Below are 22,367 nucleotides of genomic sequence, written 5' to 3'. Positions count from 1 at the left end.
GATTTTTTTTTATTTTTTTTAACTTAAGCAAAAGATATTTTGTTTCAATGTAACTTTATTAGCAATGTTAACATTAACATAATTTTCAAACTAAGTAGTAACTTGTATTGTTTTAGTGGGTGCAGTTTAAAAAACCCTCACAGCATCTAAATTATTGCCCTTTTTGCAAATAAACTTGATTTTTATTTCCTCCAGCTTTTGAARGTTTTTTTTTATATATAAATTGTCTTTTTTAACATGTTGAATAATCTATGATATGTTTTACCTCACTGGATTTATTATTTGCCAGAACCTTAAAGCCAAATAGAAAGGCAATCCATCCAAGCCTGGAAGTTTTGAAACCAGTAGTACTGAAATATATAGGTTGGGATGGTCAAGAAAGACAAATATCTCGGAGGGTATTGGTGCTCCTCCTCAGGGATGTTTTAAATTGAGTTATTTCAGTTGCCTGTGATTTATCCCATTACATTTTTGTGCACGCACTTCCACAATAACTTCAGTTATGGAGGATAAACGTATTACTAAGATCTCATCTATTTGGGAAACGGAGTGGCTGATCCATTTCCAGAGTTACAGTGACCACCTTCTTAGCAAGCTGCATTGGACTGTGTCCCAAACCTGGGGTACAACCCCGTGGCTGCAGGCTTTAAAAGAAGGATGTTGTGTTCCCAGAGCTTTATGCTGAGGTCGGTACACAACTGCGATAGTTATCTGAAGTGAAAAATGACAGAAGGATTTGACCAGCTCGATATCTGTGGAAACAATAGGATGGTAATATTATCAGCCAATTAAGCTCTCCCCCAAAAAGTATTGATAGTTTTCCTTAGGTTCTGCTGAGGTCGTGCTGATGTATTTGTTTCAAAAAGGCAGTTAGACTTAGGGGATAATTATACTGAATTTTGTATGTTTTGAGTAATTTGTGAGAGCCTTCTAGCACTGGCGCTTGCTGACCCAGTGAAGCATTGTTTTTTATAGCAGCAAACAATGTCAAAGTGTGTGTATGAGGCATTTATTACTAAAACAGTGCAGCTTGTATAGTGCCCAAATATGCAGGTCTCTGAACTATTGGCTGAAAATTCAGTTTGGATGCCGGGCAGGATAAGCAGAAGACTGGTTTGGGATATATGCAGTCCAGGAACACATTAGTGCAGCCCTTACTTTTTTTTTTTTTTTTAAGTTTGCACACTAATTTATTTACAGGACAGATAACTAGTTTTCAAAATGCTTCTATTATGTCATATGATGCTTGTTTTGCTTATATAATGTTTTAGTTCAATTAATATTATTGCTCTAAACTTTTACTGGCTATAAAGTTTGAAATCTGCTTTTCTGTGAAAAAGAGGTAACAAAATCACAGAATCACAGAATGGTTGAGGTTGGAAGGGACCTCTGGAGATCATCTAGTCCAACCCCCCTGCTCAAGCAGGGTCACCTAGAGCACATTGCACAGGATCACGTCCAGGCGGGTTTGAAAATCTCCAAAGAAGGAGACTCCACAACTCAACAATAGGACCATGCAGTCCTCTCCATAGACCATATCTCCCCATGTCTCCTGGGCTGGAAGGAGTCATTCTTACTTGTTTCTTTTCTTAATACTATCATACATGAGTTATAGTTTTRCTACTACAGAATAAGGCTTATAGTTAACAATAGTTTTTTAGATCGTGCTTGTATCTACCATTGCATGCTAACTTTAGGGAAAAAGAATAAAGACATGGGCAGTGTGAGTTGAAATATATTGGGCTACACTGACAAGATGCTGTCTTGGATAACTAAATTTTCTAGACATGATTAATATATTCAGTGATAATCAGTTATACACAGAATACAGTATTATATGGGAAGTTTACTAGTTAAAATTGGAGATAATAGTTTTGAAGAATTCTAAGATTTGAAGAATTCTAAGGCAGGTAAAAGTTGGCTGCAATAGAGATGACAGTGGGCTATGCAGGAACACGTAAGACATTACTACTGAGTTTAATTGGGGACCGGTTGCCTGCTGCTTTAATTAGCGACGTGGGTATTAGGCATGTTTTGATGAAATTAGCTGATAAACTAAAGTTAAGAGAGAGTTTCAATAGAAAAGAGGCTTCAGAGATCAGATCAAAAAAACGCAGATGATGCTGAGGACTGAAGTAATAAATATTTAGAGACCCAAGTGGTACGTCATGCCAGATCCTTGCCTCAGTTGCTGTGTCTCAAATGTTTGAAGGACATGGATGTGCTGCATACTTGTTGCATGACAGGGAGCTGCTAATATGATACAGTTATCAGAAAACAAAAGTAATCCTGAGATGTATTGGGAAGGTCTTCCAGCAGAAAGGAAACCACTGATGTCTCTGCGCAGCAGCCTGGAGTGCTGCAGAGGGCTATTTGCCTCTATGTGAGAACAGCAACTCCAAATGGATGGGGCTGGGAAGGGCTGCCAGGCTGCCTATTGCCCTCATCATCCTCTTCACAGAGGAATAAAGAGTTTGGCTTCTTTAGCCTGATGCTGAAGAATGGGTATCTGATGGCACTATATGTACATTGAGGAGAAGGGAAGTTCCTGAAGCTAAAGAACTTGTTGGTAAAAGTATAAATGGATATAGTCCTAGTAAACAGAAGTTGAAAAGTTCAGAACCTTGTTCCTTTGATCAGAAGTTTTCCTGAAGCAGAAAAAAATAACAGGCAGCAGATGGACCCAGGCCTACCCTGAAAGCAGGGAGAGGGATTCTGCGAAGTAGGAGGCTGGACGGGCTGATGTAGGAGCACTTTGCTGGGCTTTCTGGTGTGTCCCGAATCCTCATCTGAGAGGTTGAATGAACTGCAGTTCAGCTGAGATGTTGAGGCCTGCATGGTACCAAGGAAGAGGCTACTCTCATCACCTTGCAGAGGTTAATCTGAAGCTTCTCTATAGGGCTGCTGTAGGAATTTGCATATTTAATTCTCCTCTGAGCAAAATCATTTCATTTCAAAGATGTTCTCATGCATTCATTGTCACCACATTGTTTTCCTTCGTAGTTACTTTTTAATTCTCCCTCACATATATATTCTGTTTTTTTCTTTTGTAGAACGGTTCGTGTCTGGCTGAAGAGAGACAGTGGGCAGTACTGGCCCAGCATATACCACGCAATGCCATGTAAGTATAAAGAGATGTTCATTGTTTACTGTGTATTTGCAAAATGTTTTTTCTGGATTTGATGAAGCTTCATGTTTATGACCATTTCCAGGCTTGCCACTCCCTATTAAATACTCTGCTTGAACAATCCTGTCAGCTGCTGTGAAGCTTTACCAAGTTGCATGCTAATACAAAATGCCCTCTCTTAAAATTTAATGTAAATTATGTGGTGTTTTAAATGCTTATGTCCTTTGTTACTATATCAAGTGCCAGTTACATTGTTTTTACAAGCATCTAATGCAGCGCAGCCTCTACCAGTATACCGTTTAAATCAGATGCTGTGCTCAAAGTGGGAAAAGGAAGCCTTTGGTAGATGGGGTGCCCTTCTCTTACAGGAGGGCCCAATGCCAGAGGAGGCTGGGGATACAGTCTCTTACCAGTGTGCCAAGCAAAATGCCAACATGGATATAAAGACCTCAGGAGCTGGTGAAACATGCGGTGAAGATGGATGGGGGTACCCTGAAGTGGGCTAAATAGATGCTAAAATGAAAGTGGGAAGAAGCAATAGGATAAGTGTAAGCAGTGGCGTATTAGCACAGAGCAGGGTAAGGCAGTTTGGAAAGATGGATGGGACCGAATCTGCACAGGGAGAATCCAGCAGCAGAGAGACCTGTGTGTGAAGAGCAAAGGGCAAAGAGAGGGTAAAGGATGGGCTCCCGAGAGGCATTAGGGGTAGAGCAGCAGCAGGAGACAAATATGATAGCAAGGGATGAGCACTGAATGCAAAAGCAGATCAACAAAGGTTGGAGCTCAAAATGCAGCCTTGCATTTTGCCCATAATGGAGTCCTTAAAGGTTTATAAGTCTGCAATATAAATCACTCTGCCCTTCTCTCTGCATGTGCTCAGTCCATTAGAATGCAAAGGTAAATGGTTTTATTTGATAAGAACTTAATGTCCAGTAGCTAATACAATAGAGCAGGATACTAGACAGAGAAGGTAGATCTTCCAGTGAAGGAGCAGAATCTTTTTACCGTGCTCAGATGTGGAAAACCAAGTCTATCTGATGGATCCCTCCGGTATGATGTGCTGTATGTCTCCCCTCCCAAAGAGAGTGTTCCTGCTTTAAAAGAAATTGCAGATAAATGTCCATTTTTTCCAACAGATAGTTGAAGAAAGCACTTCCCTGGCTGTTTGTCATAACCCCTGTGCTGAAGGGCATGCAGCTCACCAGCAGGAGTTTTACAGGTGCTCCTTGGACAGCTTCAGATACAGTGCTGGGTTAGTCCCTCTTTGGTGAGCTGATGAAGCTGTTGACCTTACGTCAGACAGATTGAGGAGCATTTGCCCAGGCCCACTGAGGTGCTCCTACCATCTGGAGAAAGTAGTATTTTAAGATAACACAACTATATCTGGAAGATGGCATCTGTCTCCATGAAACATAAGATATTTAATAGATATAGCGGTGAAACAGTTCTGGTTCCACGGCAACATAAATTTGGGGCCCTAGAGTGGCCATGGTGTTTGACTGTCTGCTCCAAGGAAGCATGAGTTTGGTAAACAGAGAGGAGGATCCCTCTTCTTCCTTTTTGCCGTGGGCAAGCTTGTAAGAATATGTCAAACCTTGAAGGTATTTTCTCTTCAATATTTTGCTCAAAAAGTTATTAGAAACTACCTAGAGATGGGGTTTTCTGTGGAGCTCTGCCACAATCACTAGCAGTGGCCTGGGGTTCTCTTAACCTGGCTAAAAAGATTTGCTTTCCCCAATCCAACTCTTGTGAAATGGCTCTTCTAGCAACTTGGCATTGACACTTCTCTTTTTCCATGTGGTGTTTTTGCATGCACTTGCATTTTAAAATCCTGTCAGCTCTTCCTCCAGAGTCAGAGAGGCTGCATTACTGCCAGTAATAACAGTTGCACTGGAAAGGTTTGAGTAGGCCCCAGATCCACTGCAAGGGTGTTATTTTAAAGCTTCTTCATAAATTTGAGTTCCTGACAGTGTTTCTGCACTTAAAGGGTTAGTAAACTTTCGAGTCATCAGACATTAAAATTATGCTGTGTTATCACTAGTTTCAAGAATGATCAGGTATAATTAGAGATTGGAGCAATGCCAATTAAATTGGTATCAGCCATGGCTTTAAGTCTGGAAACCATAGGATGAGCTCTGAGTCAGTCTCTGCACCAGTCTGTGCTATACTGGAAAAGATCATCTTGTCTGCTTGTGTGTGGAGCATCTCTCTGATCAGCCTCTCCTGTAGATTCATATCATTTTTTGTTGTCTAGAGAACAACTGTCCAGAGTTTCTCTGTAAAAAATGTATTAGGCACGAGGTTGCCTTGGTGCTGCTAGCAAGCTGTGAGATTTGCAGTCCCACCCATGCTACCCCATTAGCATGACTCATGACTTTGGTTGCAAGGCCCACACCATTTTTTAATTTGTTCCTGGGTAGCCTTAAGAGCTGGGTTTGCAGTGTGGGCACTTTGTGAGATGAGGAGGATGAGGTGTTGGGTTGAGTCACTCTTGTGCTTTGGACGAGCTCTGCCCCCAAATAGGGCCATCAGTGCATTCTGAATGTGACAGCCATTAAATATCTGGAAAAAAGATCAAGACTGTAGATTGCTTCCGACTAGGGACATTTTCTGTTGTTTAGAGGTGGAGTTTCCCAATTATGAAGTTTCATGCCCTGCCTGTGGATGTTTCTATGATTGGAAAGCTGTGGACAACATAGTAGTCACATTTTTGATAATCTCCCCTAGCACATGAGAAAGAAAGAACTGATGGCTGTTTTTTTGGAACAATAGCCTTTCAAACCAGATCTCTGCGCAGCCAGACCTTTGCAAAGAGAGTACATAATGAAAAATCCCAGGGGCTATCATTTCCGTGGTCATTTGCTGCCTTTCTCAGCCAGAGCTCCAGAGTAGTGTTTAGCACTAAAAGGCTTTTTGAGAGCACTGGCACAGAGTGTGGTCACAGGGGCTGGAGGTAGGTTGTATTTATCAATACTGAACCAATGGCAGAACTTGATCTGCTTTCAAAAACCAGCGTAGACAAACACAGTATCGAAAAGACATGCTCTTGTAYCATCAGTAAGGCAAACTAGGTAAGCTGGAAACCTGGCTAATGCTTCACCTCATGTCAGAGTTGTCTCAGCAACTGTATTGACAAAGGACCTCTGACCAGCTGGTTAATCCTCCCAATGGTTAGACTTGTAACCTTTAAACTTTTGGGTAGTGTCTGTACAGGAGATAAAAAGCTTATAGACATGACATTATGAAAAGGAAAGGTATTGTAGTCAAGAGAAGTAAGCTTTGCCAAAAAAAATCCAAACTCAACCAAACAAAAACCTCTCTCGAATGCAGAAGTCAGTAAAGGCTTTATTGTAATAAGGAACAGTGAAATATCCAGTATTTGAGGCAGGTAGTAAACTGCCTGTCTTATGATAGTTTTCATAGATTACACTTTGCTTTGAAGAGGAGGGTAAAAACATGTGCAAAGCAAAATATGTGTCTAAGCCTATGCCACTTTTAGACRCTTCCAGGTGAAGAGACCTGAAACTGCAGGTGCAAAGTGTGTATTTCTCTTCTACTTTTGTCAGCCTCCAATAGAGGTAACACACTATTGGGAACATGAAGTATATAATTGGATTATTCCTGCATAATTCAGTTTCCAAAGGCAAAAATCAGAGCATCGGTGTGTATTTGCCCTGTATATAGGGGGAATGATACAGCCAAACTTCTGCATCAAGAATATCCTCCCCAACCTTTGTAGCAGCTATGGCRTTCCTATCTTCTTCCAGTCTGAAATCCAAACCTAGTAAGGCACTGAAGTAGAGGGCCTTCAGAATATTTTTCCTGGCTGTTATTTTCAAAGGATCTTAAATCTCATGAGCTTGGGTAGCCCACCGCAACACACACACTTTTTTCTCTCTCCGTTTAATGAGCCTAAGTGCTTATGTATCTGAATGTCATTGTCTAACTTTTACTAAAGCATAAGCTGCTGCAGTCGTGTCACAACAAGTGGTATCACTTTAACTACATTAGTGTAGTTAGTATGGGCATAATTTTAGTGCTGACATAATGATTTCTCCAAGAGTACATGTTACTGAAGAATTCCCTTAGGAAAATGATTATAGCAGGATAAGTGTCTTTACGCTGCTATGTTTATGTACACACAGATCTGGAGCACAGGAGTGCTTTTTTCTTTTTTATTAGCCCATCTCAAGCAGTTTCTTGCACCTTTGTGTCTTAAGTGCTTCAGGCTATTTGGAAAAAGCATACTTCAAATAGCTAATTTACCTGAGACATTTTCTCTGTGAGGTATTGTCTTCAGAGATATTAATAGTCTTTTCAGTGTATGCACAGTGTAGAATTTTAAAGCTAAAATACAGATTATGTCAATTCCAGCATTAAGTGCCTTTAAAAGGATTTGATATTTACTCTGTTTAGAATTGTCTTTTCTTTGTTAGGTATTTTTTAGTGTTCTCATTCCACTACAACACCACCATCTGAAGATAAGGTGAAACTGAAGAGTCAGGTTTACCTTTTCTGAGGAGGACGTATAGAAAGGAGCACTTCAACACTTTTAGTAGCCCTAATTGAAGTGTTTTCATTCTGACAGTTTCCTTGAACTGAAGCCTTTTCTCTGATTTAATTGAGTCAATCATTCCAGGAATGAAAAGAAAGAATAAAAAGAGCTGCCTGATGGGACGGGAATCTGGTAGGCTTTCTGCCTGCTATGGCTTATCCTGCAGGAAATGTTTGAAAGGGGAGTCAGTACAGAGAGTGCAATTTCTGTTTAATAGCCAACATAGACTTTCCTCCTCTTCATATAGCTGTGCTGCCAACTAAACTAATGAGGATGATCTGCTGAGCTGACTGGACTGTTAATCCTGGGTGAGGCATTATGCAAGTTGAGAATATACCAGATAGGCAGTACTGCAAAAGGAAGCACTCAAAGCTAACTAGTAACAAGAGCACTGCAAATAATCATAGTGGAGAATAGAGGCCAAGAGGGGAAAAAACAGAACTAAAAGCATATCTGACTGTACTCTATATTTATCACAAAAATATGGTTTTTAGAAAAACTTGCCACTACAGAAGGGGCAAGAGTCTCTGCCCCTAGCTACAGTTAGCAACTGCAACTGAAAACTTATTACCGAAGTTTTCTGTTGGGACAGCAGGATGCCCAGCTGCATGCTGCTGTGTTAAGTAGTTAAAACAGTCCCTGCCTGCTGAATGCAAGTTCACAGTTTCTCAGTTAAACCAAGCAAAGCTCTTAAATTCTTATTAGAAAATTCTGGTTTTGCCCTGGCATGTGAACCTCACCAGATTCTCAAGAGAGCATAATATGACTTACTTGCATGCAATTTAAGAGTATATCCTGATGTTTATAGAAAAGTATTGGTGTAAGAAAACAATGTCTAGTTTTCAACAGACTTTTATTTTAGCCATAGTATATGATACTATAATAGTGTTGTCCGTGGTGAAACTAGAGTAGTAGATGGTTAGACTCAGAGTCCTGACTGGCTGATATATCAATACCTACGAGTTAACTTCTTACTCCAGGTATAAGATGCAAACCTCTGACATAATCAAATGTTTTATTTTATTGTCAGTAAAGTTCAGGCAAATGTAGGAAACTAAATTATTCTGCTAAGTAATCTCTCAGATTCATACTGGAATGTCCGATGTCTCTCATATCAAGGTACCACCACTACTCTTGTATGACACGCCTGTTTTCAGATAACTTCAGCAAGAAAAAATGGGGAAACTGGAGCAAAAAGTAGCTGTTATTCCATATCCTAATAGGATAGGATTGAATGAATTACAAGAACACTTTTTTTAATGCTTGGAAGGGGCAAAATGATGAACACCACCATAAAGCATGTTAGCTAGTTTTAGGTTTTCCAAAACTTCAAGATAATGAGGATCACGGTTTTGTTAACTTCATCAACATGTTCATTTTTTTCAGCTCCATGTTCATGCATGTCTTTTAACCCGGAAACCAGAAGGCTGTCCATAGGTCTAGACAATGGTACAATCTCAGTAAGTACATACAAAGATTTCTAGTTGAAATGCTTCCCTTTTGAGAAGTATATGTGTGATGTTGTGGTGAGGATATTTTTGTTAGCGTTTGGGAGAGAAAAAGTTTACTGCTAGTAGAACTGAAGCTGCAGCGTAGAAAATGGAAGTTTATTACAAATTTCATGCCAACTGCCACGTAGATACTGAGTGGGGTTTACAACATTTATTAGACATCTAAACAAACTGACTTAATTTGCATATCTCTTAAAAATAACAACACAGAAAAACAGCTGTTGTTTTATTAAATTTGAGTGCCTTGTTAATCATACCATACCACAGTTTTTTGAAAGCAGCAATTAAGAGGAGAAAAATCGTCTTCTGAGAGGCAGAAGGTGGATTTCGGCTCCAAATCTAGCTGCTTTTCCAAACTTTGTGCTTCAGATTTTATGTTTTCATCTCACTTCCTTTGTAGGAGCTATTCCTAATTGGCAGTGCTGTTGCTGAAAGATTTGGTTCATTAACATCTAAGAGGATCTGTGTGCATGGAAAGGAAACAATATTAAAACAGGAGTCTGCCTTTTAGATTTGAGACAGAGAGTAGCATTTGACCTTATTCATTGGATCTGTCTTTTGGGTTGACCGGCTAAGAGCTATATTACTTAGTAAAGAGAGCTGTGGGTCAGAGAAGTATTTTTCACCTATGCCTGATCAGTAGGCTCCTCTTTCAGTTGAAGAACATTTTACCGCCATTCCAGACTCTTGCTACTGGTGTCTCTGCCTTACAGGCTTTATAACTAAATGGATTTGTTTGCAGGTTGACACATGGACAGCTGTCCACACTAAAGTCAGCCTGGTATTTGGGAGAGGATGTATGACCCTTTTAGCTGTTGCCTGTGAGCTGTATCAAAGATGTGAAGGTTTTGACCTATAAAGCTATTAATGGCTCCGTAACAGAGATTTTTGGTGCCCATAGGAGATTTCTGCTTTTGTGCCTAGGCAATGGGACAAGTGCCAGAGAATTCTCTGCACCTCTGAAATTCCCTCCTTCCCACTCTTTGAAATAGCTTTAATTTGCCAGTCCTGCTAGGCACATTTGTTTCCCCAGCCCTTTGAGGAATGTGAAGGCGACTGTAAAGGAGAAGGTATTTAAATACTCCAGCTTGATACAAGAGGTGTGTCCTTTGTCTTCAGGGCATTTTGCCTTGACGAGTGGGAAGGTGCTTGAGTCTGAATGGAGTCAAATATTTTCCATTCTAAAGCTAAAGACAGTAAATGAAATATGCAGGTGGTAAACCAAGCTGTGACTTTGGGTATTTATTAGTCTATATTGCTGTGTCTATAGGCAGATCCTATCTGTTGCCAAGTTGTGTTTTTCTCCTTTATTCTGAATACAAGTATTTAGGGGGAAGGGCTTGCCTGTGTTGTTTGGTTTAGTCCCCCCTAGCCACAGGCAGCTATGTGGTAGAAGATTGTACAGAATATGTGCTCCACAAACTTATATGAGTGATGAAACATTTCACATCCCTCTGTAGCAACCTAAGACTTGTAAGAAAAGCCACAACTGTAATGTGCTACAGGAAGTGGTGGAGGTGTGGAGGGGAGAAGAGAAAGGATATCCACTTGCTATATCGGAGTGTTAAAAAAATTCCCAGGCGCTCAAAAGCAGGCTACAACCACCTTCTGGAGGAAGGGGAAATTTTTCCTTCCTGGACACAAATATGATGATCAGTTTAGCACAGGAAAATACAAGCAGGGCACTCTAACCATAAAATAAGAGAACTTACTGCCTTAGGGCACTCATTTTTAACTCTGTGACCTCAGAGGAAAGTACAGGTAACTTCTTCCAGTAGCCTCAGTATTTGGTAATTGGTCAGCTGTTYCATACACTTCTGGTTCACTTCTGGTAACACTCAGCACCCTTGTGTGTGCTGGGTGCAGGATAAAAAAGTTCTGTACTGACATTCTGCACCTTCACTTTGACTATGTAAAAGGAAAGGACTCCTGGAAAATTCTCACACTAATACAGTTCTCACGTGAGTGCCACCTAACCTCAAATTAATCTTTACGCAGTACAAGGAAGTAAGGTTTTTACTTTCAGAAGTAAATGAGGATAAGTAAGTGGAACAGCCTTTTTCCTTTGCATGAAATTTTTGAACTAGATGGCTTTTGGTTATAAGTCTGGCACCTCAGAAATGTGAATGGTACATTTCAGGAAGGATGAGAAGCAATGCTATTGTCAAAGAAAGATGTTCCAACAGTTACCATGAGGTGAGCTTTTATGCCCCACTTTTTCCATGTGAAACACGGTAACAGCAGGGTGACAATTTTTGCTTCTACAAAGGTGAACCAAGAGATTGTTTTCAGCCTTTTGTAACTCCTCTGGAGGAAGGCTGCACAAACATTTGTACAGAATAATGGTCTTTTGAGTGAAAGATTGTAATCATCTTGCTTGACGAGCAGTGGTACCTAAAGCAAAAAAAAGAGTTTTGTATGGTCTTTCTTACACTTTGCAGTCCCATTTTAAGAAGAAACAGCATGTCTGTTACTTTATGTCTTAGCAACTGTCTTTTTGAAGCCAAAAGACTTTATTGTGGTCATAAACTCCTTGCTCTTAAGTGGAGGAAAAAATKTTTTAATGAGTGCAAGTCTCTCAAGATACCACAAAGAAAAGCAATAGAGGAAAGGTCTTTCAGTTGTAATAGTCAGGAGACTTCCACAGCCAAGATGAGAATCCTTACCTAACTTCATCCATCTGAAAGTTAGCTTCCTAGACAAAATTAATCATTAGGCTCTGCAGCCATTAGGTGGAGGTGAATTGCCCTTGGAGATTTCCATATTGCTTACCCTAGAAACTGTCTTAGAATGGCATGAATATCTCTCCCTATTCCCTGTGGAAGGAACTGGGGGATTTAGTTTTTATGTAGCTGAAGTTGAATGAAATTAATTTTTTTCTCTGACCATGCTTGTTCAGACAAAGTTATTGCACACTCTGAGCTGGGCAAGAAGGAAAACAGGCCATCAGGGTCGCCTCTTCAGAATTCTTCTTTGGAGATGATACTTGCTAAATAGATTCATCACAGGTTTGGCCATAAACAGCACTTTAAATACCTTTGATTGAGTTAGGCTCTACCTGAGATGTGCACCCTTCCCTTCTGCCCCTGTAGCAAGTTTAATATTTTTACCTTCAAGAAAACTACATCATATTTTATGTCCTCTTCCAATTTTTGTATTGTATAAAGTGAAAATATTGTAATCATTTTACAGAGCTTTCTTTGCAACAGGAATAGATGTAGACTGTGCTAGTAGATTTGAGAGTCTTCTTCCATCCTCCTCCAGTTCTGTTGCTAGTTGGTCRTTCTCTGGAAGACATGGTGAGAGCGCTGTCAATTGCTCAGGTTAATAGGACAAAGCCAAACCTCTAAGGAGATCTGCTCTGTGCTGTCAAAATAGCATCATCTATAGATATTGATTGTAAATTCCTTGGGCTGGAAACTAGGTTGTGAATGGGTAACACATACCTAGTATATAAAGGTTATTTACCCTTAGGATGGGATTCAGCTGCCTAAGCAGAGATCTCCAGTGACATTTTGGGATGTCTCATTTCACRTCCACATGCAGGTCTGGAAGGGTATGGATATCCTGTAGACCCTGGGTCATATCAGCCAGTCCCATGGCCCTGAGGGGTCTGAAATGGCACACAACGTGAGTGCAGGTTTTGTTTACCTTAATAGGAAGCATTTGAGACAGGATGCTGATATTATTTCCAAGCTGAAGATTTCCAGAGGTCATAGACTCAAGAGAAGAAATTCAGGGTGGGTGGTGGGCATGTATGTGAGGAAGGTGCACTCCATGAAGGCATAAATAAGAGTCTTCATGTAGCAATATTGTGGGCACCAGATTGAACAGTCCTTTTCAGATGCTCAAGACTTCTTTCTGCTTTGTGAGGCTTTCATAGTACCAAGTCACTAATGGAATAAGCTTACCTTAAATAGCAAAGTCTGATAACTGACATTTTCAGTATGGCAAAGAAGGTAGCAAAGTAACTCCAAAAAATTGAAGAGCAAAGAACAATTTTGCCAGAAAAATGTTTGTAATACCTGAGAGGAAGATTTTTGATTTTGCCATCCTGAGTGCTCCGATATATCCCAGCACCTCCTGTGCAAAAGGTACTATAGGACTCAGAAATCTTTCTCTGTTCTGTTAAAAAACAAGCACCGACTGAGCCGAGCGAGTGACCTCAGCCTTTCTAGCTCATTAAGAACAGCCAAACAGCTGCCTAATGAGAGCTGAGTGTCAGCAGCTCTGAGAGGAGCAAAATGTCTATGTATGGAAGGATAAAAACCTCTCTCTTTTGGTAGGATGTTTTTAAGAGATGTAGTTGGTGTTTTTGTAGTGCAGATGACACAATGTACGTGCAATAGGGCATGAATTTCTTGAGCAAGGTGCCCTGTGTTAAAATACCTGTCCATTGAAGCAATTAAGACATTTGGCCTTGAAAGGGATAGGGGAATAAATGCAATGGAAGAACATGTGATGGTATAAAGGGAAGCGGGAAGTAAAAGGACTGGAGAGATTAGAAAATGCAAAACGAGGAGATACATCTCCAAATAAAACATGCTTTAAAAGGAGGAAAGGAAAAGCAAGAAATCTTAAAAAAAAAAAAGTGACGTCTAGTATTCAGGTTAATGGAACTGCATTTATTTTGTACTGTTTTACAGACATCTTAAACCAGTTCTTTTCTTTATCTCTTTAGGAAGAATGGTGTGTCAATAGTAAATACGTGTGGTTCGTATTTAAGCATATGTAGTAATCAATACTTGGGTAAACCTTAGTATTCCAGTTGTGTTTGATTCTTACTTCAAATTATACTTCAATAACAGAGAGAGAGATTCAAAAGTCTTTTCAGTCTTCCACTGAAGATATCTTAATAGGATGGTCATGTCAAATTTATYATTGACAAAATGCCAAAAAAAGATAAGAATGCAAACTACATTCTTCCTCCTGCTGAAGTCTGGTCACCTGTATCTGTGTGCCACCACAATGAAGTTTGGGGTTAGTACCAGGACATCTGAGTTGGTGGCAAAGGCAGACATGTTCTCCTACTGTGTGTTGCAGCAGTTAAAGCTGTTTCTCTTTAGTTGACAACAGCAGAAAGTTAATGGTCTGATAACAAAGGATCTTGCTTCAAGTGGKCATTGTAGTAAAGCATTTCATGTGGTGGTTTAGGATTCTTCAGGCAATGGTTAATGAAAACTACTGTCCCCCGTAAATGGGTGGGGAGGTATAGCAGATCTTTAACGCTCCATGGTTTTTAGAGTCAAGATGACCCTGGTGTAGAAATCCAGCTGACTTAATTGATTTGTTACTGCTGTTCAAATAACACTCTCCATTGTAGTCTTCAGCTGCCAGGGGACACCTAATATGAGGTGGATTCGAGTAAAGGAACAGAAGATGAAGTAGAGCAATTCATAAGAACATATTTATAACCAGCTTATAAGCAGAAACTTAGAAACAGCGAAATACATAGGTGCCTCAACCCAGTCACAGTTGTTTTCCCAGAAGCTGGGGTCTGTAGATGTTCAGTAGATGAGTACTGTAGCCTCTTCACCTTGGTGCCAAGCAGGACATCCAATGCAGTAGGATAGTCCTGGTGCTGGAAAGCTGCGAGGGGCCACCTAGAGCAAAACGGCCATGGTGGTGCTGATTACCTACAGTGACCCCACAGAAAATGCAGAGTGACTTTCTTTATTCCATTTTGGAAACTGTAAGTAAATAGTAACTTTTTAATGGTTTACATGTCTCCAGATACTGTTATGTACTTCTGTACACTAAATGTTTGGTTTGCTTTAAAAATAGTTTGTGGGCTTATGAAGTCTAGTCCTCTTTACTTGTTTGTTGCGCAGTGCTTATAAATGAATATTTCATAGCTGTATGCTTTAAAATTTAGCTTATCTTATTTACATTTCTCTTGTTTTCACACTACTTCCAGATTAAATCAGTTAAGTTGTACTTCTGCCATCTCCTAGGTAGATTAGACCAGAGCATTTCTGTGTAGTTTGTTATAAATTATTAATATGATGTGTCTTTAGACTCCTTGTTTTTTCCTCTGTTTCTCTGAGTACTTGGTATATGCATGTAGATACTTGACAGCGGTTTGTAAACCAATTCACATGATGGTGCTGCAGAGCCCACCTTCTGCCTGGCTGTTAGCTCCAGAGTAATGTTGCAGGAGTTTGGTTGTGGCCACTCTTTCCCCTGCTTTGAGCAACTCCCCTCTTTGAAACAAGCAGCAGGGATACCCAGGTGCTCATTCAATTTAACTGTATGGGGATTTTCCAAGAGTTGAGGCTGCCTCCCAGACTGTTAGCTGCTGTTTTTCATCATTTCTTTGGTCAAAAGTCAGATCAGCAGTTAAACAGCAGCACAAGGGCAGCAGCACTGCATAGGTGTGCTCTTCCCCAGCCACGGGAGCGAGCCAGACTGGGTCGAGCCAGACTAGGTCATGCCACCTTCTGTCCCCAGGCAGCAGAGTTTATCCTAAGCCACGCTCCATGCCCACACTCAACTGCTTGTTAGCCACAAGGAAGCAGTAATGAAGCAAGAAAGTCTGTTTCTGAGATTCTAGAATAAATATTAACTAGTAGTGGGATCAAATCAAGTGAAAGTCCAGATTTAGTATTAGTTTGAACTGCTGAGAGACTTAAGTTGAACAAAAATCTTACATGTACTTCCATCATGGATCATCAGTATGTAGTTTGGACTAAGAGGCTTCAAGGGGCTCTTACATTTTTAAATTGGATTTCTGAAGTGTTTGGGTTGGGGTGTGATGTATGCACACATGCACACATACATGCACACGTGTGTGTACACATATGTGCACACAAATACATGCACATACAGATTTCCACCCAAGCTGTCCTAAGGAATTGGGTGTTTGGCATGTGCTGGATTTCAGCTCTCTCATTTTGTGATAGGTTGGCTCAGAGCCAGCCATTTCTGTGGGCTTTTTTGAGTTTTTTTTTAATAGTTCCTTTTTTGTCTCCATTCTGTTCAGAAGCGCTCTTGATGTTGTGTCTCAGCAGTTTTAAAAAGTGAATAATTTGGTTATTTAGATGGAGGTACCCAAAATGAGCAAAAGTATAGACAGTGTTGTGGTTGAAAGGAAGACAGAGCTTACATTGGTAACGAATTCAAATGAAAACATTCTCAAACACTTTACATCTCTAAGCACTGTTTCTTTGGTTTTTTTCTTCCTTTCTTTCCCCTCCTCCAGGAATTCATTTTGTCAGAAGATTACAACAAGATGACACTAGTGAAAAGTTACCAGGGTAAGAACTGTGATCCATGTTAATTAGTTGGCAGTCTTTTTTTTTTTTTTTTTTTAAGTTCTCTTAAGGAATGTGAATGGAGATAATTCTCCTTTAATGTGATTGATTTTCTTTAACTAATATAGCTGCTGATTTTATCAATAGATTTTGATACTTTGTTCCAAGATTGCAAGACTTTTAAAGAGCTATTTCATGTTCTGTCTCTCCTTTTAAGTGTTCCTTGGGAATATCTTTCTAGATAGCAAACTCCCCAAAATCCAGGGTGTGGGGGGAGCAGAGGTGTTATTTTTTTATTTTAGTCTTTAGTAATCCAGTGAAACAATCTAAGAAACTAACCCATCTTTTTAAGGATGAGGCATTGAGGACTAGAGCTTTTGCAGTTGGTCTGGTTACATTTCAGTGATGTCTGTTTCAGACAATCTCAAGATTATCAGTAGATAATATCATAGTAAAAGGTCAAGAAATGATAATCCATACCTCTCCTTGTTCTGGTATTCACTAATGCAATGTTTTAAGAAACCTAGCTATTTATCCTTGTTAAACCTGTAAAGAACACTTGTGATAAGTATTGTTAAAAAAGTAACAAATATATATTAGTCTATTCTTCTCTCTCTCTTGCTGTTAGACTAAGAGATAGCACTGTATTATTTCCTAAGCATTATGCTTCTGTACAGAAGCCTCTGACATGTTAGCTTGACATTTCTCACGTACATTTTAAAATATGTATTTACTCATATATTTAAGTTCTATACCTTGAAAGGTTGAGATGATAATTTAAATCTCCAGATGAAGGCTCTGGGGATCACTTTGTTACATTTAGATTTAAAGGTATAAAGAGAATCTTGATTTCACAGAACATGGTTAAAATGCTTCTGCTTTTAAGTGTTTTACTTCAGCTCTTTCATGAATGTCTGGTGGGTTGTAAAATCAAGCTAGAAAGCCTAAATTGTTTCTTAACTGAGCCAAAATACCAAAAGATGATAAAATATCTTAAATAAGATTGCTGCAGTCTTACTTTATAAATCTTTAGTATCTGAATTTGTGATTGCTCTGCAGTCACAAAAGTTTGACCCACCTAGGTTACATCTTTTAAGAGTTGTTGCACTGAATAGTCACAGAATCACAGAATGGTCCTACTGACTCTTCTATACTTCCCTTTGTAATTTGCTTATCCATTTGCGCACTTGGATTCAGTCCTGCAGTCTAATCACACTGATCAGACCAATTAGGCAGAAGGGTGAGCTGAAATCTTCTTGTTTTCTTTTTTCTGCATCTTTGACCGTCATAGTACCTTTATGTTCTGATGTATCATGTAAATAGATTTCATGCTGTTGTTAAACTGGTGTTCAAGTGCTTCCATTTGCTGCAATTTCTGCAGAGTGGTACAATACTGAGAATAGATAGTAAATGTTCTTGCTTTCCTTGACTTTTTTTCAGCAAACAAATAGAAAGGGACAACTCTTTGTAAGATAYTGGGTGTATCTTAGGAGCTTAGTGCACAGCACAGGTTCTTTTTAGGTGCAGGACCTCCTTCTGGCCCAGCTGGTTTGCTGCACAGAGATTATGTGCAATGCCAATATGCAGGTAGGGGTTTTCTCCTGTTGAGTCTAATCTTGAGGCATGGGTTGCCAAGGAAGACTGTCATGCCAGTTTGCCTAGAAGCACCAGGGTGCCATGTAGCCCACCCTGTTGGTAAAGGGGAAAAAAAGGCACTGAAGCATGGAGTGGGACATGTCAGTTCTGGGGTCCTTTAGGAGTGATTGCTCATAGGACACATGTACGCATGTACAAGAATAGGATTTTGGAGGTATCTACAGGTTTGTTCATGCCCTGACATGCATTTCCAGCACCAATACTTTCTTAGGTGATCATTGTCAAAATAAAAACAACTTTTTATAGAATACTCCAAAAGTTGAATCTTGATCTATTTCATTCGGCCTTTGAACTTAAGCTCCTCGTTAGTGATTGCAAATGGTCACAAATGAAGGAGGTAGAACTCAGGTCACGTATGTCAGAGATGGTGTCTCTGCTCCCTCTGACCACCTTTCTTGCCAAGCTTTTGAGGTAGATGGCTGAAAATTTTGGGAAGCAAGAACCAGACTCTTYTCAGCGGTGCCCAGTGATAGGATGAGAGACAACGGGCACAATCTGAAACACAGGAAGTTCTGTCTGAACATAAGGAAGAACTTCTTTACTGTGAGGGTGACAGAGCACTGGAACAGGTTGCCCAGAGAGGTTGTGGAGCCCCCTTCCGTGGAGATATTCAAAAGCCATCTGGACAGGGTCCTGGGCAACGTGCTCTAGGTGAGCCTGCTTGAGCAGGGGGCTTGGACTTGATGATCTACAGAGGCCCCTTCCAACATCAACCATTCTGTATGATTCTATGTCTTGGCAGTATGCCCAAGTGGCCAGGCAGTTGACTGTGGCAGCCCACCTAAGGTCTGTAGACCAGCTCTACATAAAATTTAAAAAAAATGATGGCTGTGTTCTTGGCCCTCTGCTACAGTGTGGCAGATGTGCTGTTGTTGCAGAGCATTGCAGATCTCTGGATATGCTGTGGAAAGCTTCCATGGGCCATCCCATCGAAGAACCCCACAAGTTCAGATGACATGTCCCAAATGCTGGACAACAGAGGACCCTAATGAGGGTCTGTTAACATTGTTGGAGAGGCAGTACAACTGACCACAGTCTGTACCAGATTCACCTCCTCATTAGACTGCCTCTGTCAGCATGGGAGGACTTTTGATAAGTCCGGTTATTTCATGACAGGACTCTAAGGTGATGTGTTAGAAGTTTTTATCTGAAAGCTGCGGACTTATTTGAAGGGACACTCATGCCCAAAGTAGGGTGTTATGGCATCATTCCAGGCGTTCTAGCCCAAATCATGACTTTTGAAAGCTGTCTTCATACAGCCATCCTTGATCCCAGACAGTGTCTGTCTGCAGGAACTTAAACCAACATATGCAACATTCATTGTCTGCTGTATCTGTCATAGACGCCTGTACAAAGATACCTGCACAGAGCCCTTTTTGGTTTTCCTCCCTCATTTCAAGCATTTGATGTTTGATCTTTTCATTTGATCTTTTCACAGTAATGTTGTGGGTTTGTAATTATTTTCTAGATGACCTCTSTGATGCCGTTAATGAAGAAACAGGTGTTTAAGCTGATGAGAATTTTATTCCTTTTTTTTTTTAAGTGACAGTGTAAGGGTGACTTAAGGTTGAGGAGGGAAAGAAAGTGCAGTGATCCCAGGCTGCTGAGATCCCCCAGATTACCAAATCCACCCAATGTGCGGATGTATGTGTAGCAACCCAATGTGTAGTATTAAAGAAGCAGTAGGGCTGGCATTTTGCCTTCTGCATATTGCCTGCCACAAGGGCATTGCAGCAAAAGGTTAGTTTTGAAAAAATATGCCATAGGGTACTGTTGGAGATGCATTTTCACACACACACACACAAACACACTAACACACTAACGGCTTTGGAAGGCCAAACCACTGTCAGAGCTGCAAATGGTGATGCTGATCAGAGGAGGGGAAGGAAGATCCCGATCGATTGCTACAGGAGAGAAGTGTGGGGCAAAAGGCAAGACTCGGTCAATGGACATTCAGGTTCAGTAGGAAACTTTCTGATGTTTGTTGGAGCAGTGAGTTGGCAACTGCAGTAACACAATCCAGCAGGACATGGGACAGGAGGAACACGTCCTCTGCCTAGTTCTGCAGCAGTGACAGACCCACAGGGAGTTGCACAGCCCCTGTAGCAAACTGCTCTGGACTGCTCCTCTGTCTGGACCACCAATAGCATGGCATGGAGTAAGTGACAGCAACCCAGGGACAATGTCAGGTTGCCTGTCACCCAAAGTTCTGAAGGGCAGTTGAGGCAGACAGAGGTTTTTGACCACACAAGGGAGGAAAATAAAGCAGAGACTCCTTGCTGTTTACAGCGCATTAATGGCCCAAGGCATCCTGGTGCCTCACGCACCCAGATTTTCCTCTCCTTACCCTGCATGTTGTGGTAGGTGAGCGCAACATCCTCTTGACCACCTCCCTACTTAGCTCCAGACAGCTCCAAGGGCTCTGGAGGTTTGGGAGGCTGGAGAGGAGTCATGAAAGTGGGATGTGCTGGGAGCTGCTGTGGCTCACAGAGCTGTCAGTCATGGGCTCCAGGAGCTCCATCAGATTAAACACTGGGATGCACTTCCATGCAGATGCCTGCATCCATAAACTGAATCTGAACCTACTAGGGCCATCACTAGGGCCAGAGTCTGACAGTGCTACTGGGACACAGCAAGGTGAGAGGGGCTCCAACCTCTAACCATGCTCTCAGGGAGAGGACGCATAGTCTTTTGGGTGATCCAGTGGAGATACACCTTCCTCAGCTGGTCCAGTGTGACTCTCCACAGCTGCCTTCTTGTTTGCTGCTTTTCACTTTTGTAACCTTTGCTGTCTTCTGGGAAAACCTCTTGCCCTGCGGTGTGCATGACTGTTCCCTGTCTGTGCTTCATGGACCTTTTTCCTTTGTATATAGTGCCAACCCTCCTTTCCCCTGCTCTCTCACCACTGACATTTCAATGTGCACCTCCTGGCTGCAGCTCCTTTTCTCTAGGCATAGCTCTTCCCTCTCCTTGCTGCCTGCTCTTTGCACAGTGCTTGCTGCTTCTTTCTCTTAGCATGAGTGCAGACCCCCTGCTCCCTCCCACCCTCCTGCTGCAGATGGACCAGCTCCCTCCTCCTGTCTGCTGCTTCTCTACCTTCCGTACGGCATAATCCTCCCCCACACACACGTGCTTCCTTCTCCAGCTGGCTTGCACAGATCTGCTCTCGCCTGGTGCTTGCTGTGTGGCTTTTCCCACACTGTGACCACATTCCCCTTCCATCCCCTCTTCTACTTCCTGCTATTGTTGCAGCAAGCTGCTCTGAAAGTGTTTGCTCTGCTTTTTTTCTGCACACAAACAGTGATCAAACCTTCTGCTGATGAAGGACCAGCTTTTTGTTTGCTGCTTCATGTCCTTGATCCTGTCTTAATCCTAGCGCCCAGACCCCTTTCTTGCTCTGGTATCAACTTCAGCCCTTCTGAAATTCTGTTTCTTTAAGCCTTAGGTGGGTCAAATTCCCTCTAAATGACAAATGGCTTTCTACATGCATGTGTTTTCTCTTTCCTCCCTTACTTAGGTAACCTCAGCTGTGCTCTTTCACTTGGTTCAGATATTTCTGTCGTCAGCACATGTGTGGTGGTACCAGATAATGTGTGCAGCATTTGCAGATGGGCAGCAGAGTGCTGAATGGAAGCTCTTTTGGGGGAGGGAGGATAAAAAAGCTAGCACCCCTTCAGTTTCCACAGATAGGCGTGTTTAAATTTCCTTAACGTCTACTTCTTACTTAACAGCAGAGTGAACAAACCCTGAATTGCTTCAATACCCACAGATAGTACTGTTAGCAAAAGGTACAAGCCCTGCCTTTCAGAAGAAGTTTTAGGAGTAGATGTCCAAGCACAGGGCCAAGAGAGACTTTGATACATTGCAGAAAGGCATATAGCAACATTCCAGAAACAGCAGAATTACCAAGCAGACTATGGATTTAGGCTAGAGTAAGTAGAGACAGAAAAGATGATTAAAAAGAGTATTTGGGGAAATCAATTCATTTTTAAGCCTAAAACACACCCAGAAACAAACTAGATAATATCTGAGAATTTCATTCACATGACCCCTGCTGTCATCATCACCGGGTGATTGTTGTGGGGGACTCCCTGCTGCAGGGGACGGAGGCATCTATCTGCCGACCAGACCTCATGTCTAGAGAGGTTTGTGGCCTGCCGGGGGCTCGTGTGAGAGATGTCATGCAAAGACTGCCAAGGCTCGTCCATTCTTCGGACTATTACCCACTGCTGCTCTTCCATGTGGGCGCCAATGACACCAAGGGC

The 22,367-nt window shown here is 41.3% G+C and overlaps 1 protein-coding gene across 2 annotated transcripts in view; it reads left to right on the top strand.

Moving 5' to 3' along the window:
- Window positions 1-22,367, top strand: part of WDFY2 (WD repeat and FYVE domain containing 2) — a 52,210-nt gene that overhangs the window by 560 nt on the left and 29,283 nt on the right. For both annotated transcript variants that reach the window (XM_026073694.1, XM_026073696.1), the window contains exons 2-4: window positions 3,054-3,121; window positions 9,069-9,142; window positions 16,395-16,449. In XM_026073694.1, the coding sequence (XP_025929479.1) occupies window positions 3,115-3,121; window positions 9,069-9,142; window positions 16,395-16,449 (136 nt within the window). In that variant the 5' untranslated portion in view covers window positions 3,054-3,114. The remainder of the gene's footprint in view (window positions 1-3,053; window positions 3,122-9,068; window positions 9,143-16,394; window positions 16,450-22,367) is intronic.

This window comes from Apteryx rowi, unplaced genomic scaffold (assembly GCF_003343035.1).
Source record: "Apteryx rowi isolate R43461 unplaced genomic scaffold, aptRow1 scaffold_372, whole genome shotgun sequence".
NCBI classification, from domain to species: Eukaryota; Metazoa; Chordata; class Aves; order Apterygiformes; family Apterygidae; genus Apteryx; species Apteryx rowi.
This window is presented reverse-complemented; position numbering and strand designations above follow the sequence as displayed.